The 14,399-nt window shown below is 55.9% G+C and overlaps 2 protein-coding genes across 5 annotated transcripts in view; one reads left to right on the top strand and one right to left on the bottom strand.

Annotated features, from left to right (window-relative positions):
- The first annotated feature begins 6,518 nt into the window (after positions 1-6,518).
- SELENOM (selenoprotein M) lies at positions 6,519-10,724 on the top strand. The gene is made up of 5 exons (XM_073313655.1): positions 6,519-6,782; positions 8,460-8,495; positions 8,848-8,882; positions 9,609-9,687; positions 10,055-10,724. The coding sequence occupies exons 1-5, from the start codon at positions 6,534-6,536 to the stop codon at positions 10,292-10,294; spliced, it is 639 nt and encodes a 212-aa protein (XP_073169756.1). The 5' UTR covers positions 6,519-6,533; the 3' UTR covers positions 10,295-10,724.
- A 1,290-nt stretch (positions 10,725-12,014) lies between these two features.
- SMTN (smoothelin) overlaps positions 12,015-14,399 on the bottom strand; it is a 52,792-nt gene continuing 50,407 nt past the window's right edge. For 3 of the 4 annotated variants that reach the window (XM_073313650.1, XM_073313654.1, XM_073313653.1), the window contains one exon: positions 12,015-13,223. In XM_073313650.1, the coding sequence (XP_073169751.1) occupies positions 13,073-13,223 (151 nt within the window). In that variant the 3' untranslated portion in view covers positions 12,015-13,072. The remainder of the gene's footprint in view (positions 13,224-14,399) is intronic. The other variant, XM_073313652.1, reaches the window with a different exon arrangement.

Below are 14,399 nucleotides of genomic sequence, written 5' to 3'. Positions count from 1 at the left end.
GGTCAGACCAAAGGTCCATCCAGCCCACTGTCCTGTTGTCCGACAGCGGCCAGTACCAGGGGTCCCAGAGGGAGTGAACAGAACAGGGAACCATCAAGTGATCCATCCCCTGTCGCCCATTCCCAGCTTCTGGCAAACAGAGGCTAGGGACACCACCCTTCCCATCCTGGCTAATAGCCATAGATGGACCTATCCTCCATGAACTTGTCTAGTTCTTTTTTTAACCTTTCATAGTCTTGGCCTTCACAACATCCTCTGGCAAGGAGTTCCACAGATTGACTGTGTGTTGTGTGAAAAAATACTTCCTTTTTTTGTTTTAAACCCGCTGCCTTTTCATTTCATTTGGTGGCCCCTAGTTCTTGTGTTATGAGAAGAAGTAAATAACACTTCCTTATTTGCTTTCTGCACACCAGGCATGATTTTATAGACCTCTATCATATCCCCCCCATTAGTTGTCTCTCTTTTCCAAGCTGAAAAGTCCCAGTCTTTTTAATCTCTCCTCACATGGCAGCCGTTCCATACCCCTAATCATTCTTGGTGCCCTTTTCTGAACCTTTTCCAATTCCAATGTATCTTTTTTGAGATGGAGCGACCACATCTGCACACAGTATTCAAGATGTGGGCGTAACATGGATTTTTATAGAGGCAATATGATATTTTCTGTTTTATTATCTATCCCTTTCTTAATGATTCCCAACATTCTGTTGGCTCTTTTGACGGCCGCTGCACATTGAGTGGATGTTTTCAGAGAACTATCCACAGTGACTCCAAGATCTCTTTCTTGAATGGTAACAGCTAATTTAGACCCCATCATTTTATATGTATAATTGGAATTGTGACATTGCACTCCACAGTCTTTATTAAAATATACTTATTATATGAATATGATATAACTGAGATGTACTAGATGGGTCTTGTAAGAGATCATTGGAAAGGTTATGATTTACTGAATGTGATTATCCAATGTGTATGCCTGTATCATTTCTGTATCTGAAGTTAGGAATAGTGACTATGTATCTGTATATCAACTGGGCTACTTTCCGTGACACCCACTGCTAACTCTTCAGGTACAACAATGGAAAAGCCAGACAGGGCGGAAGGCCCATCAGGGAGGACAATGGACTGTGAAAAGCTTGGCCTGCCTGTGGACACTCCATACTGCCATGACTCATGGACACTGTGATACTACAGAGTCAGGTAACCTGGTCAACCGATATAAAAATTTTATTAAAGCTAACGTTAAAAAATTATATAATACGGGAGGGAAAAGAGGTTGGAAAAAGAGGACTGTACAACTGGATTTAGTGCTTAGATTGTCCACAAATATAAAGTTAGGTTTTAGAAGCATATGATACACAAAGTACGTAATCAGCAATAACCCAAATGTAGGTGAATACCTTTAACAATACAGTTCAGCTATTAGAATCCGAATACTCCGGTACATCACTCATGAAAAGCTGGACTGCTGAACTTTTTCACTGGGAGGTGGGGAAATCAAACAAAGGATTCCCGCTGTATGGAAATCCTATATAAGGTGTGGGAGGAAAACAATCAAGGTCTTCAGTTCATTCCTCCTCTGCCTCTCTGCCCAAAGGGATACTTGAAAACTCCTGGAAACAAAAGGACTGGAACTGAGTCGGGGGCAGGGAAGAACTGCTTGACCCAGGCTGGAAAGATATCTGGCCTGTGACGGAATCTAACTAAGAGAATATCTAGGTTGAGCAATTACTATTTGTAACCAGGTTTCAAAGTAGCAGCCGTGTTAGTCTGTATCCACAAAAAGAAAAGGAGGACTTGTGGCACCTTAGAGACTAACACATTTATTTGAGCATAAGCAATTTCTTTAGTGAATCAAGCTTAGTTTGCGTGCTTTGTTTTATTTGCTTGGTAATCTGCTTTGTGCTGTTTGCTGTCTCTTTACCACTTAAAATTCACTGTTTGTAGTTAACAAACTTATTTCTTGTATATAATATAACCCAGTTTATGTAATTTCTAACGGGGGGGGGCAAGAAGTTGTGTATATCTTCCTCCACATTGAAGGAGGGGGAAAATTTCATAAAACCTTTGGGTTTGTACCCTGTAAAGGGAGTGGGCACCACAGTGCTGGGGCAGGCCCCAAAGGCTGAATCTTTCCAGAGAGGATCTCTGTCTCTCTGTGCAGCTGGCTGTGGCCCTGCCTGTGTGCTTGGCTGGCAGAATAGCCTGACTCAGTGGCATCCCAGCACATAGAATCATAGAATATCAGAGTTGGAAGGGACCTCAGGAGGTCATCTAGTCCAACCCCCTGCTCAAAGCAGGACCAGTCCCCAATTTTTGCCCCAGATCCCTAAATGGCCCCCTCAAGGTTTGAACTCATAACCCTGGGTTTAGCAGGCCAATGCTCAAACCACTGAGCTATCCCTCCTCCCATCGGAGGGAGCTATCCCTCCCTTCATCGGATGAAGTAAGCTGTAGCTCACGAAAGCTCATGCTCAAATAAATTGGTTAGTCTCTAAGGTGCCACAAGTACTCCTTTTCTTTTTGCGAATACAGACTAACACGGCTGTTACTCTGAAATCTGCCATTTTGTTGCCCAGTCACCCAGTTTTGAGAGACCATTTTGTAGCTCTTCACAGCCTGCCTGGGACTTAACTATCTTGAGTAGTTTTGTACCATCTGCAAATTTTGCCACCTCACTGTTTACCCGTTTTTCGAGATCATTTATGAATATGTTGAATAGGACTGGTCCCAGTACAGACCCCGGGGGCAGGGCCGGTGCAAGGATATTTTGCACCCTAGGCAAAACTTCCATCTTTCACGCCCCCGCCCCCCACCCCACCGACAACCTCAGAAAACTTGTAAACTTAGCATTATAAACAGCCTGTCAGAACGGGTAATGGCTGTTGTAATGTTTCTTTTTTACCTTTAAGGCATTTCAATTGTTTGCCATTGCCTCTGATGGTGTCCCATTCAAAGTCTTACTATTGTGCAAAGCGAACAATTGAGCCTTGCATTGCATCACCAGCCAGGTTAGGCAGGGTGACAAATCCCCCTTGCCCCAAAGGACCATTATCCCGCAGTGACTAATTTCTACTCCAAGTCTGTAAAGCAGACTTTTAAGGTAAATACGTTATTCCTTCAATAAGAAAAGGAGGACCTGTGGCACCTTAGAGACTAAAAAATTTATTTGCGCATAAGCTTTTATCACTTGCATCCGATGAAGTGAGCTGTAGCTCACGAAAGCTCATGCTCAAATAAATTGGTTAGTCTCGAAGGTGCCACAAGTACTCCTTTTCTTTTTGCGGATACAGACTAACACGGCTGCTCCTCTGAAACCTATTCCTTCAATATTACCCATGCACACATTTCACAAAGATTCTCACTCTTGACAAGTTACCAGCCTTGTGTAGATACCTTCCACGTTCCTCTTTGTGGGTAAGTGCCCTGTAAGACATGTGTGGGGTGCAGTGAGTTTGTTAGGCCTGTGGTGACAGCTGTTTGTGAAGATCAGGGTCCCTTTGCCAAGGGGTGCTGCTGTCACAGTGAGGTTGGGGTGGCTGACAGTATGGGGCAGAGCACTGAGGCTGGTGGGGCAGGTAACACTCACTGGGCTGGGGGGCAGGCGGTGCCGGGATGGGGCAGGGGCAGGTACCTGTCAGTCTCAAGCCCAGGGTGGCAGCAGCCTCCGCAGGAGCAGGTGGGGAGCATAGGCGCCCTGGGCTCGGGCTGCCCAGCTCCCCTGAAGTGGCGCCCGGTTCCTGCTGCTCTCAGCCGGCAGGTGAGGGGCCCCAGCCGAGCCCAGCCCCTTGCGTCTCCTCCGCAGTGGCGCCCCCTGCCCACGCCCTCCCCGGCAGCTGCAGCGACAGCGGCCAGGGAGCCTGAGAGGAGGAGTGGCCCCCGGGCAAGCAGGGGAGTCTCCAAGGTGAAGAGGCTGCTGGCCCTGGCATGGCCCGAGTGCTGGAGACTGACCGGTAGCTGCCCCTAAGCAATAGTGCAAAAAAAAAATAATTGGGGGGCACCGCTTTTTGGCACCCCCAAATCTTGGCGCCCTAGGCGGTCGCCTAGTTCGCCTAGTGGTTACACCGGCCCTGCCTGGGGGACACCACTATTTACCTCTCTCCATTCTGAAAACTGACCATTTATTCCTGCCCTTTGTTTCCTGTCTTTTAACCAGTTACTGATCCATGAGAGGACCTTCCCTCTTATCCCATGACCACTTACTTTGCTTAAGAGCCTTTGGTGAGGGATCTTGTCAAAGGCTTTCTAATAATTTGGTGAGGCATGATTTCCAGTTACAAAAACCATGCTGACTCTTCCCCAACACATTATGTTCATCTATGTGTCTAACAATTCTGTTCTGTACTATAGTTTCACCCAGTTTGCCCGATACTGAAGTCAGGCTTACTGGCCTGTAGTTGCCGGGATCTCCTCTGGAGCCCTTTTTAAAAATTGGCATCACAATAGCTATCCTCCCGTCATCTGGTACAGAAGCTGATTTCAATGACAGGTTACAGACTACAGTTAGTCGTTCTGCAATTTCACAAGTACTCCTTTTCTTTTTGTGAATACAGACTAACACGGCTGTTACTCTGAAACCTGTGATGTTATTGACATAAACTATAACTGTCTAGATCATTGTTGCAACCACTAGCATATATTTGCAGCAAATATTGTACAAAGGTTGTCGTGTGAGGTGTCTATGGAAAGGTTATGATTTGTTGATTATAATTATGCTAGCTGAAGTTATGAATATAGGCTATGTACTTGTATATCAAGGTGTTTTGATTCTAAAGTAGCCTTAGTAAAGCATTTGGTCAGCTTCTTGAGTGCAGTTTCCACGGTATGCATCCGATGAAGTGAGCTGTAGCTCACGAAAGCTCATGCTCAAATAAATTGGTTAGTCTCTAAGGTGCCACAAGTACTCCTTTTCTTCTTGAGAAAGGCATTTGCAAATTAAGTACCCAGTCAAGGAACACTTAACTGACAATGGATCTTGGAAGACTCCAATCAACATAAGAAGTCTTCCTGGGGACGTTCAAGATAACATATAAGGAATGGCTGCCGCCTGTAAAGAATTAAGTCATGCATGGACATGTGACTTGCCCATGTGACTCTAAACTCCATTTTTGCTGTAATTTTCCACAGGAAGAACAAAGAGGTGTTCTTACACCTGGAGGAGACTATAAAAGTCTGATGCCTCATCTCCATCTTGTCTTCAATCCTGCTTCTTGCCTCTGGAGGGACTTTGCTACAAACTGAAGCTCTGAACAAAGGACTGAATGACCGATCCCAGCTGTGGATGTTCTCCAGAGACTGGATTTGAACCTGCAGTTTATTCCCTCACTGCTACAAGCCTGAACCAAGAACTTTGCCATTACTGGATGTCATTGATTCCATTTAACCAATTCTAGCTCTCATCTCTATCTTTTTCCTTATATGAATAAACCTTTAGATTCTAAAGGATTGGCAACAGCGTGATTTGTGGGTAAGATCTGATTTGTATATTGACCTGGGTCTGGGGCTTGGTCCTTTGGGATCAAGAAAACCTTTTTTCTTTTACTGGGGTATTGGTTTTCATAACCAGACATCCTCATAACACATGGCATTGGTGATGATACTGGGAAGCTGGAGTGTCTGAGGGAATTGCTTATGTGACTTATGGTTAGCCAGTGGGGTGAAACCGAAGTCTTCTCTTTTTGGCTGGTTTGGTTTGCCTTGGTGTGCAAAGGAACCCCAGCCTTGGGCTGTAACTGCCCTGCTTTAAGCAATTTGTCCAAATTAGTACTCTCAGTTGGATCCCACCAAAGCCAGCATCATTACAGTTCCTTCAGAACTCTTGGGTGAATCCTGTCCGGTCCTAGTGACTTATTACTGTTTATCAGTTTGTTCCCAAACCTCCTTTAATGTCACCTCAACCCGGGCCAGTGCCTCAGATTTGTCACCTAAAAAGAATGGCTCAGGTGTGGGAATCTCCCTCACATCCTCAGCCATGAAGACTGATGCAAAGAATTCATTAAGTTTCTCCGCAATGGCCTTATCGTCCCTGAGTGCTCCTTTAGCATCTCAATCGTCCAGTCACCCCACTGGTTGTTTGGCAGCTTCCTGCTGCTGATATAATTAAAAATATGTTTATGATTACTCTTGGAGTCTTTGGCTAGCTGTTCTTCAAAGTCTTTTTTGGCCTTTCCTAATGATATTTTTACATCTCATTTGCCCAAGTTTATGCTCCTTCCTCGCTAGGATTTAACTTCCACTTTGCAAAGGAGGCCTTTTGCCTCTCGCTGCTTCTCTTACGTTGTGGTTTTGCCTCCATCCCACTTTTTTGGTTCTCCGACTATGGTTGGTAATTTGGGGTATACATTTAAATTGAGCCTCTATTATGGTGTCTTTAAAAAGTTTCCATACAGCTGCTTGTAGGTGCAGAAAGGAAGCAGCAGGTCCCCTGTGCTTATGCCCCTGAGTTAACATGGGGGAGTGGGGAGGGAAGCGGTGCCTCCCCCCAGCTCCAGCCGGGGGCTGTCAGTGCCTAGGGGCCCGCTCTGTCCCCCAGCCCCATGCCCAGCGAGCCACGGTGCCATAGGGAGGCGCCGGAGCCCCCCCTCGCGGCCGGACAGGCGGGGCTCCCAGCTTGCACCGCCGCCCTCCCACCTACGTGGCAGCGGCCCCAGCAGCAGGCTCCGCTCCGAGCCCCCTGCACGCCCGGCCCCATGAGCCGCCTGCTCCTGGTTCTGCTGCTGGCGCCGCTGCGCGCCTACGAGCCGGACTGGGGGAAGCTGCAGGGGCTGGCCCGGGGCAAGGTGGAGGTAACGGCGGGGGCTCGGGGAGCCAAGCGGGGCGTGGGGCGATCGGGGGCAGGCCGAGCCCTGGGGGGATCGGGGGGCAGGCCGGGCGCTGGGAGGATCGGGGGGCAGGCCGAGCCCTGGGAGGATCGGGGGGCAGGCCGGGCCCTGGGGGGGATCGGGGGTCAGGCCGGGCGCTGGGGGGGATCGGGGGGCAGGCTGGGCGCTGGGGGGATCGGGGGGCAGGCCGAGCCCTGGGGATATGGAGAGCGTCCTGCAGGGACCTGGGGTGTTCAGGCAAGACGCGGGGAGGGGCGTCCTGCCTCCCCGGCCCGTGTCTTGGGGCAGCCCTCTCCCCAGGCTCTCCGCGCCCCAGCCAGGGGGACCCCGTGAGCAGGCTGCTGTGGCAGTGCTTGGAACCCGCGTAGCCGGGGTTGGGGGAGGCTGATCCCGGGGGGCTGGAGCAGGACCGCCCGCAGCCGGTCGCTCACACCGAGCAACGAAGCCAGGCTGCTGCCTGGGGCGAGGAGCACGGGCCGGGCCGGAGGCAGCAGGGGCAGGAGTGAGAGCCCAGCTGGACCCAGAGCCTGCCCCTCCCTGTGCCGCGGGGGTCTGCCTAACCCCCTGGGCGGGGTACCCCAAATCCTTCTGCGGGGAGATGGGCTTGAACCAGAACTGCGATCTGAGCGCCCCAGACTGTGTGGGAGAGGAGCTACCCACTGGGTCCAACATCCACCCAGCAATTAACCAGGGGCAGGTGGCCATCGGCTTCCCCCCCCGCCCCCCGATCCCAGAGAGGGGTCCCCAGGTCGCAGGGAAGCTGGGGAATGGCGGGTGTGTGTGTGTGGATCACCTGGGGCAGGGGTTCCATTTATCCGTGAGCAGCAGTCAGTGGAGCAGCTGGGTGGAGACCACACACCAGTGGAAGGTGGGGAGAGGCATAGCCCAAGCAGGGATGAACCCCCAAACTCTGCTTTGGGGAGGGGATGGAGCATCCCTGTGAGTTCCCCTGGAAACCATTAATGTGACCTGTTACTAGGACAACCTGATGTGTGCTTCATTACCATGGCAACCAGGCATTCTGCTTCTCCTGGCGACCTGGCCCTGGAGACCTGGCGGAGCCCAATGTGGGGCAGGGGCAGGCGGGGAGGGGCCGGGTCCAACTAGGAGCAGTCCACCATGCCCAGGGGAGGAGAGGAAGGGTGACCCCATGGCTGGGGCCAAGAACTTGGGGACCCCTGCTCTGCCACAGGCTCCTTGTGGGACCCTGGCAATTCACTGTCTGACCTGGGGGTGTAAGCCCTGCCCAGCCCCAACCCATTACAGACTGGGAGGAGCTCAGATACTCTGCTGATGGGGACCATAGAAGGACCAGCTGGGTCTGGGTGGGGGTCAGTGAGATGGAGTAGAGGGCAGGGTGGGGCCTTGGGATCTGGGGAAGTGCCCTACAGAGGGGTGGTGGGGATGGAGTGGGTGCAAGGGGATGGGGGAGGGTTGAAGCCAGATTGAGGCAGTTATAAAAGGGATTACTGGGGGCAAAGGGCACGTGGGGCTGGGGAAGCAGGTTACAGGTGGGGCTGCAGGGCGATGCGGTTGCTGGTGCAATTGCAGGGGGGATAGTGGGGAGATTGCAGTGGGGTTAGGGGCTGGCGTGAGGGGCTGGGGGCAGCTCTCACTCCCTGTGCTCTCCCTTTCCTTCAGACCTGCGGAGGATGATGGCTCAGCCGCCTGAAGGAGGTGAGTGCTGCCATGCCCTGGCCGGGGACACAGGGAACGAGCTCCACCCCCTCCACTGGGCTGCTATGCAGGGGACTGGGACACCCCCTTGGCCTCCTCCTGGGGTCCTTCCTCCCCCAGGTACTGCTCATGCTGGTGCCAGGCCTATCACCGTGCTTTGCCAAACCCCTCTGCCAGGGTGGTGGGGCAAGCCCTCCCCCACAGGGGTAAGGGCAGCTCTGGCAGGATGGGCAGGTGCACAGGTCTCATGCAGCCTCCTGCTTTCCCTGGGGGTTCTGCGGTGTGGGGGAGCCCTCCTGGCCCCTTTGGGGTGTGTGTCTCGGGGGCAGCACTCATCTCTGCTCCCTTCCAGGTGAAGGCCTTTGTCACCGAGGACATCCCTCTGTAGTATCCTTTTCTGCTCCAGGGCTGGGCCAGGCTGTGGATGGGGAGGGGGATGGCAAACCCAGGATTTGGCTCCAAGATCCAAGCTCACATTTGCAGCCTGCAGGGCTGTGAACCCCTGTGCATATCAGTGGGTCTGTGGTGCAGACAGAGTCTGCAGACAGCCTGTGCCAAGAGCTCCCATTCACCCCAATTGGATGTTGACTTTGGAGCCTGATGACCGTTTGCCACTAACCTGCCCAGCACTGTGGGATGCGGTGGTGGCTTCTGGGGACAGCTGGCTGGTGTCCAGGGCTGCGGGGGATGGGGGATATGAGATCAAGCTCCCTTTACCCTCAGAAATAGCATCAAGTCCCTGTGTCTGGGGGGGAGGGGAAGCAGAGATGCTGTACCCCAGAGGCAGATGCTCAGCCACCTGCTGGAGGCTAAACCCCAAACTGCCTCCCACCACGTCTGGGGCCAGAGCCCCAGCCCCCTGCTTCCCCAGCCCCCAGGCCCTGCTGGACACTGTGCTAGGGCTGGTGTCATCCCAGGAGCTAGCCCAGGGAGTATCACGTCAGCCAGGGGCCCATGCCCTGCTCTCCCAGCCCAGCGGACACAGAGGACCCTGCAACTTCCAGGCATGGGACTCCCCCAGGCCCGAGTCACCCAGGCCATGATCAGTGGGATGCTGATGCCAGGCCAGGGCCCTGCCTCCTCACTGCCAGGATCCTTAAGGGCACCTTCCAGCCACAACCTGGTGATGAAGCATCTCCCCGGAGCCGACCCTGAGCTTGTGCTGCTCAGCTTCAGATACGAGGAGCTGGAAGTAAGGGCTGGGTGGGTGTGGGGAAGGAGGGGTGCTCCTGGGAACTTTTGTCCCAGCCTCTCCCAGCAGGGGGCACTGCGGGGAGCAGGGTGGGAGCTCTGGCTGCAGGGGAGCTCCCGGCTGCTTGTCCCAGCAGGGGATGCGTTCTACAGTCAGCTTATAAAGCCAGTGGGAGGCTGCCTGCCTGTGCAGGCCCAGCCGTAGGCGCCCATGGTGCTGGACGGACAGGAGCCCTGGTCCTAGCTGTGGGAGGGAGCTGAGCCTGCAGGGGCATGAGTTGCTGGCCCAGCTGTGACTAGCAGCAGGCCAGTCGGTGCTGGGCCGGGGCTGCTGGTCATCCGGCACTGCAATCCCTGTCTTTTTGCAGAGAATTCCCCTGAGTGACATGAGTCGGGAGGAGATTAACCAGCTGGTGCAGGAGCTGGGATTCTACCGCAAGGAGGCACCTGATGCCCCAGTGCCTGAGGAGTTCCAGCTCGCCCCAGCCAGGCCTCTGCCCACCCTGCAAACGAAGGAGCAGGGCCCTGGAACACCCTCCCCACCAGCTCCCGCAGCCAAGAGCAAGCCCCCCAGGAAGCCTGACAACCAGGAACACCCAGATCTATAGCCAAAAGTGTGCATGGGGGTGTGTGCCTGTGGAATGAGTGTACATGGGGGGGTGGGTGTGCATGCTCGGAGCGTATGGACTGTACACCCACCTCACTGGTAGGTGTGACACAGCTTCTGCCCCCCACAATATGAACACAGTATGTTCTATACCAGCCCTGGGTCAGCTGCCCAGCCCCATGGCTGTTAACAGGCAGTCCCGTGGCACCCAGACCAACCTGCTAGTGCTTCTGTGCTGTGCGTCAGTGCCCCCTGCCTGCAGGGACAGAATGAAGCCCTCAGCTGAAAGCTCTGGGTGCTGAGGGTGGATGAGCTGAGTCCCAGAGGGCCCGGGGTCGCTGCATGCTGGGCAGCGTGGGCAGGCTCCCTGCCATCTGTGCTGTGGTCCAAGGGCTTGTGTCCAGAGCTGGAATAAAGGCCCCTTCACCCCACGAGTTGCAGTGTGTCATCTTCTTCCTGGGCGGGTCTGTCAGAGCCCTATCCCACGGGTGCATTAGGAGGACCCTGTCCCATGCAGCTGGCTGGCCCAGCACAGCTGTAGCCAGTGGGGGATGGGAGCGGCTGGTGGTCCTCGCAGGCTGGCCCAGCTTGTGGGGGGAAGCGGCACAGCCCCTCCCAGCTCATTACAGCAAACACCACCCCCACCCCCTGTCAGCACAGACGAGGGCTCTGGGTGGAGGTTGCGGGGAAACCAGCACTGTAGTCAGGCTGTGGCTGGTGGCTCCAAGGGGCAGGGCTGAGACCAGACCTGTGGCTTTTAGGGGCTTGTCCTGGCTGCCTGGACCCAGCTGCCCCCTGCTGGCTCCCCAGCTGCAGGGGAGGAAAGCCCCCTTGCTGAGGCTGGCCATGGGGCAAGGCCAGGGCCCTTGCTGATTGACAGAGCAGGCCTGCAGAAGAGCCAGGGGCCGAGGTGGGGTCTGCCTTATGTCCAGGAAATGGGTTGGGGAGCCTTGCAGAGTGCTCCTCACCGGGAACTGGACAGCAGTCTTGCTAACTACACAGCTCCACTCCCTCTGCACTGGGAGATGCTCTCCCAGCCTGGGCTGGGGATCTCGGCCATGGGCTTTAGCCAGTGAGGAGGGGGAGGACGAGTGTCTGAGCTGAGAGCCAGAGCAGAGGGGATGGGAGTGTGGCTCAGCCAGGAATACACCCAGCATTAAGACACCCCAGAAACAGTGCAGCCTCCTCAGGTGCAGCATGGCTTCAGAAGCCCCCCATACCCCACACTTGGCCCCTGCAGGAACCTGGACACCAATGGGGCAGTGGGATGGTGCAGGCGGAAGGACCTCCTACCCCTAGACTACAGCCCTGCTGGTTGTTCCAGGAGGCCCCCTCCCTCTCATCCCACCGGGATCTACTTTGCAGTCATAGCCACGGGGGTGGGAGAGGGGGTGGAAAATAGGGGGTAGGGCTATCACAGGCAAGCTGGTGGTGGAGAGGGGAGCAGGGCAGAGGGACTGGGGCCACCCACACCTGCCTGCTGGCAGGGAAAGGAGCTGGCCAGGCCGGAACTGGGCAGAGCTGCAGATGAGAGCGTGCAGGGCCCTTCCCCTAAAGGAGAGGAAGGCACACTGTGTGCAGGCCCCATGCCTCCCCCCACGCAGGGGGACAGTAGCAGTGCTAACCCAGGCAGCCTGCAGAGCCAGGGCAGTGGGAAAAGGGCCCCACTACACCACCACAGCCAGCCCTCTGCCCAGGGCAGGCAAGGAGCAGAGGCCAGGCCCTGTATAACAGAACTTTATTGTCTGGCTGGTGCTGATACAAGTGTCTATGGGGGTGTAGGAATGGTTACACAATTGGCTAGTGGCACTTGGTGCAAAGGGCCCAGAGCCAGGTCGGAGGGCTAAGGAAACAAGTGGGAGGTGCCAAGCCAAGCCCCGGGGGGCTGCCCCACTGGGAAAGGCCTGCCCCAGGAGCCCACCCCCTCACCGGGTTCCAGTCCATCTCCCCAGGGCAAAGGGAATGTGGGTCCCAGCAATGGCGGTGCCTCCTAGGGGTGGGGGTGAGCAGTAGGGCAGCAGCGTGCCAATGTGGGAACTGCCCCCAGCTGTGGGCACAGTGCTGAGTGTGGAGGTCCCCAAGGGAGAGGGTTGCAAGCAGGAGTGTGAGCAGCACCCTTCTGGAGTGCCAAGGAGGGCAACTCCCCCCAAGGGCAGCGAACCCCCCCCCTCCCACACACACAGAGACCAGCTACCCAGGCCTCAAGCCCTGGAGGAAGCAGGGCAGTGGGGGACACTCACTCACCCGCCCATGTAACTCCAGTGACAAACCCCTGGGCCAGGTGTCTACAGCACCATGCCAGCCCATTGCCACTACGCAGCACACAGGCCCAAACAGCCAGCCTGAGACGTACACAGGGCTCTCCCAGCCCAAGTGGGGTCGGGGGTATTGCACAGCATAAAAACAATTCCTTTAAAATGAATAACTTAAAACAATATAAAGCACAGGGCAGAGGGGTGAGAGCCAAGCTGGCAGGGGGACCAGGCCAGGGACCATGGGGGCTCAGCTTGCCATGGAGAAGATTGAGGGAGCTCGCAGCATGGCCAGGGGGCAGAGCACAGACAATGCAGGACCAGTCTCAGCCTCACCCAGGCCCTGCGGGGCAGCCTGGTGGCTGGGCAGGTCTGCTGGGGGTGGGCAGCCTGGTGGCTGGGCAGGTCTGCTGGGGGTGGGCAGCACCCCCTCTGCACACCTGGGTCCCTGCAGGGGCAGTGTGGGTCTATTTACTCTGCAGCCGTGCCCAGGACGGGGGGTGGGGGGGGAGCAGGACGGGGGGGCTCTAGAACTCTTTCTGCCGCAAGCGTAACTCATGGCGCCGCAGGTGGTTGTAGAGGGACTGCACGTAAGTGAAGACGCACTTGGAGTCCGGCCTCTTCCCCATGATCATCATGTCTTCCACCTCCACCAGGGGCATGCAGTCAACCAGCATCCTGCAGGGAGAGGGCAATGAGCATGGTACACAGGACCACAGGCATGACTGCCTCCTGCAGGCCAGACCCTGCCCTGCCAAGAGCCCATGCAGCCCCACTGCTCACCCAGCCTCCCCTCTGCTGAAACCCCACACATGCCTGGTCCCAGCCCCCAAGCTCCAGGCCTTGCTCAGATCCTGCCTGGCCCCCCGCTCACAGGCACTAGCCCACCACCCAGGGCTCCCTCCACAACCAGCAGCCCTCTGGGCCCAGCTGGCATGGGTAACCCTGGTGCATCAGCCTCTCCTTTCAGGTAAACATCTCAGACAAATGCACGCCCAGGCGGGTGGTGTGCCCACCAGCCCAGCTTCTCCCTAGGTCCTGCCCACACGACCCACTGCCCAGAACCTTGGCCCTCACCAGCCAGCCAGGGCCTTGGCCCCATCACCCCCACAGCTGGCACCTGCCATATATCCCGCTCTCTCCTCACAGCCCTCCTTGCCTCCCCCCCCCACATCCCCACCCCTGCTCCTCTCCACCTGAGCTGTGACCTGGCCCCATGCCCACTCACCTCAGCTGCCTGGCTCCAGGGGCCTCCTGCTCAGCTGCAGGCCCAAGGCTAGGGCCCGTTGCCTTTAAACTTTGGCCCTGACTTGAGGGCAGCTGTGCTCACAGAGCCCCAGGCCATCCCACACACCCCTGGCCTCTCGGCTCACCTCCAGCCTGTGGTGCCCAGAGGGGGCCGTGCCCTCAGCCTGTGTGTGAACCTGTGCTTGGGATATGCCCACAGAAAGGGGAGCCCCCCCCCAACCCATCTGGGGAGCTGACATGCCACCCCTCCCTGTCGCTGACCTGTCTCCCTCCTCAGTTCCCACCCCTTGGGTCCCATGGCAGCCTCCTCTCTCCTCTGGCCCCCCTGACAGGAACGGGGCAGCCTGCAGCTTTAGCTCCAGCACCAGCATGGGGGTGGCAGGCACCCAGAATAAGGGCAGATGTTTGCATGAGCCCCTGACCACACACCCCTCAGGACTTGCCCTATGTTTGAGCTGCATGTCGGCACTCGCCCCCTCCACGCACAAGAGCCTCCTCCTCCACACTTCCTCCCTGTGCTCCCTCATCCCCTCCCACCCTGTGGCCAAGGGCAGGCTGTGCCCAGCTGAGAACACAGCAGCAGGACCTGCCACCAGCCTGTGCCCC

The sequence above is a fragment of the Lepidochelys kempii genome, chromosome 15 (assembly GCF_965140265.1).
Source record: "Lepidochelys kempii isolate rLepKem1 chromosome 15, rLepKem1.hap2, whole genome shotgun sequence".
Lineage (NCBI taxonomy): Eukaryota > Metazoa > Chordata > Testudines > Cheloniidae > Lepidochelys > Lepidochelys kempii.
Note: the sequence above shows the minus strand (reverse complement) of the source record. Positions and strands in the feature narration are given on the sequence as shown.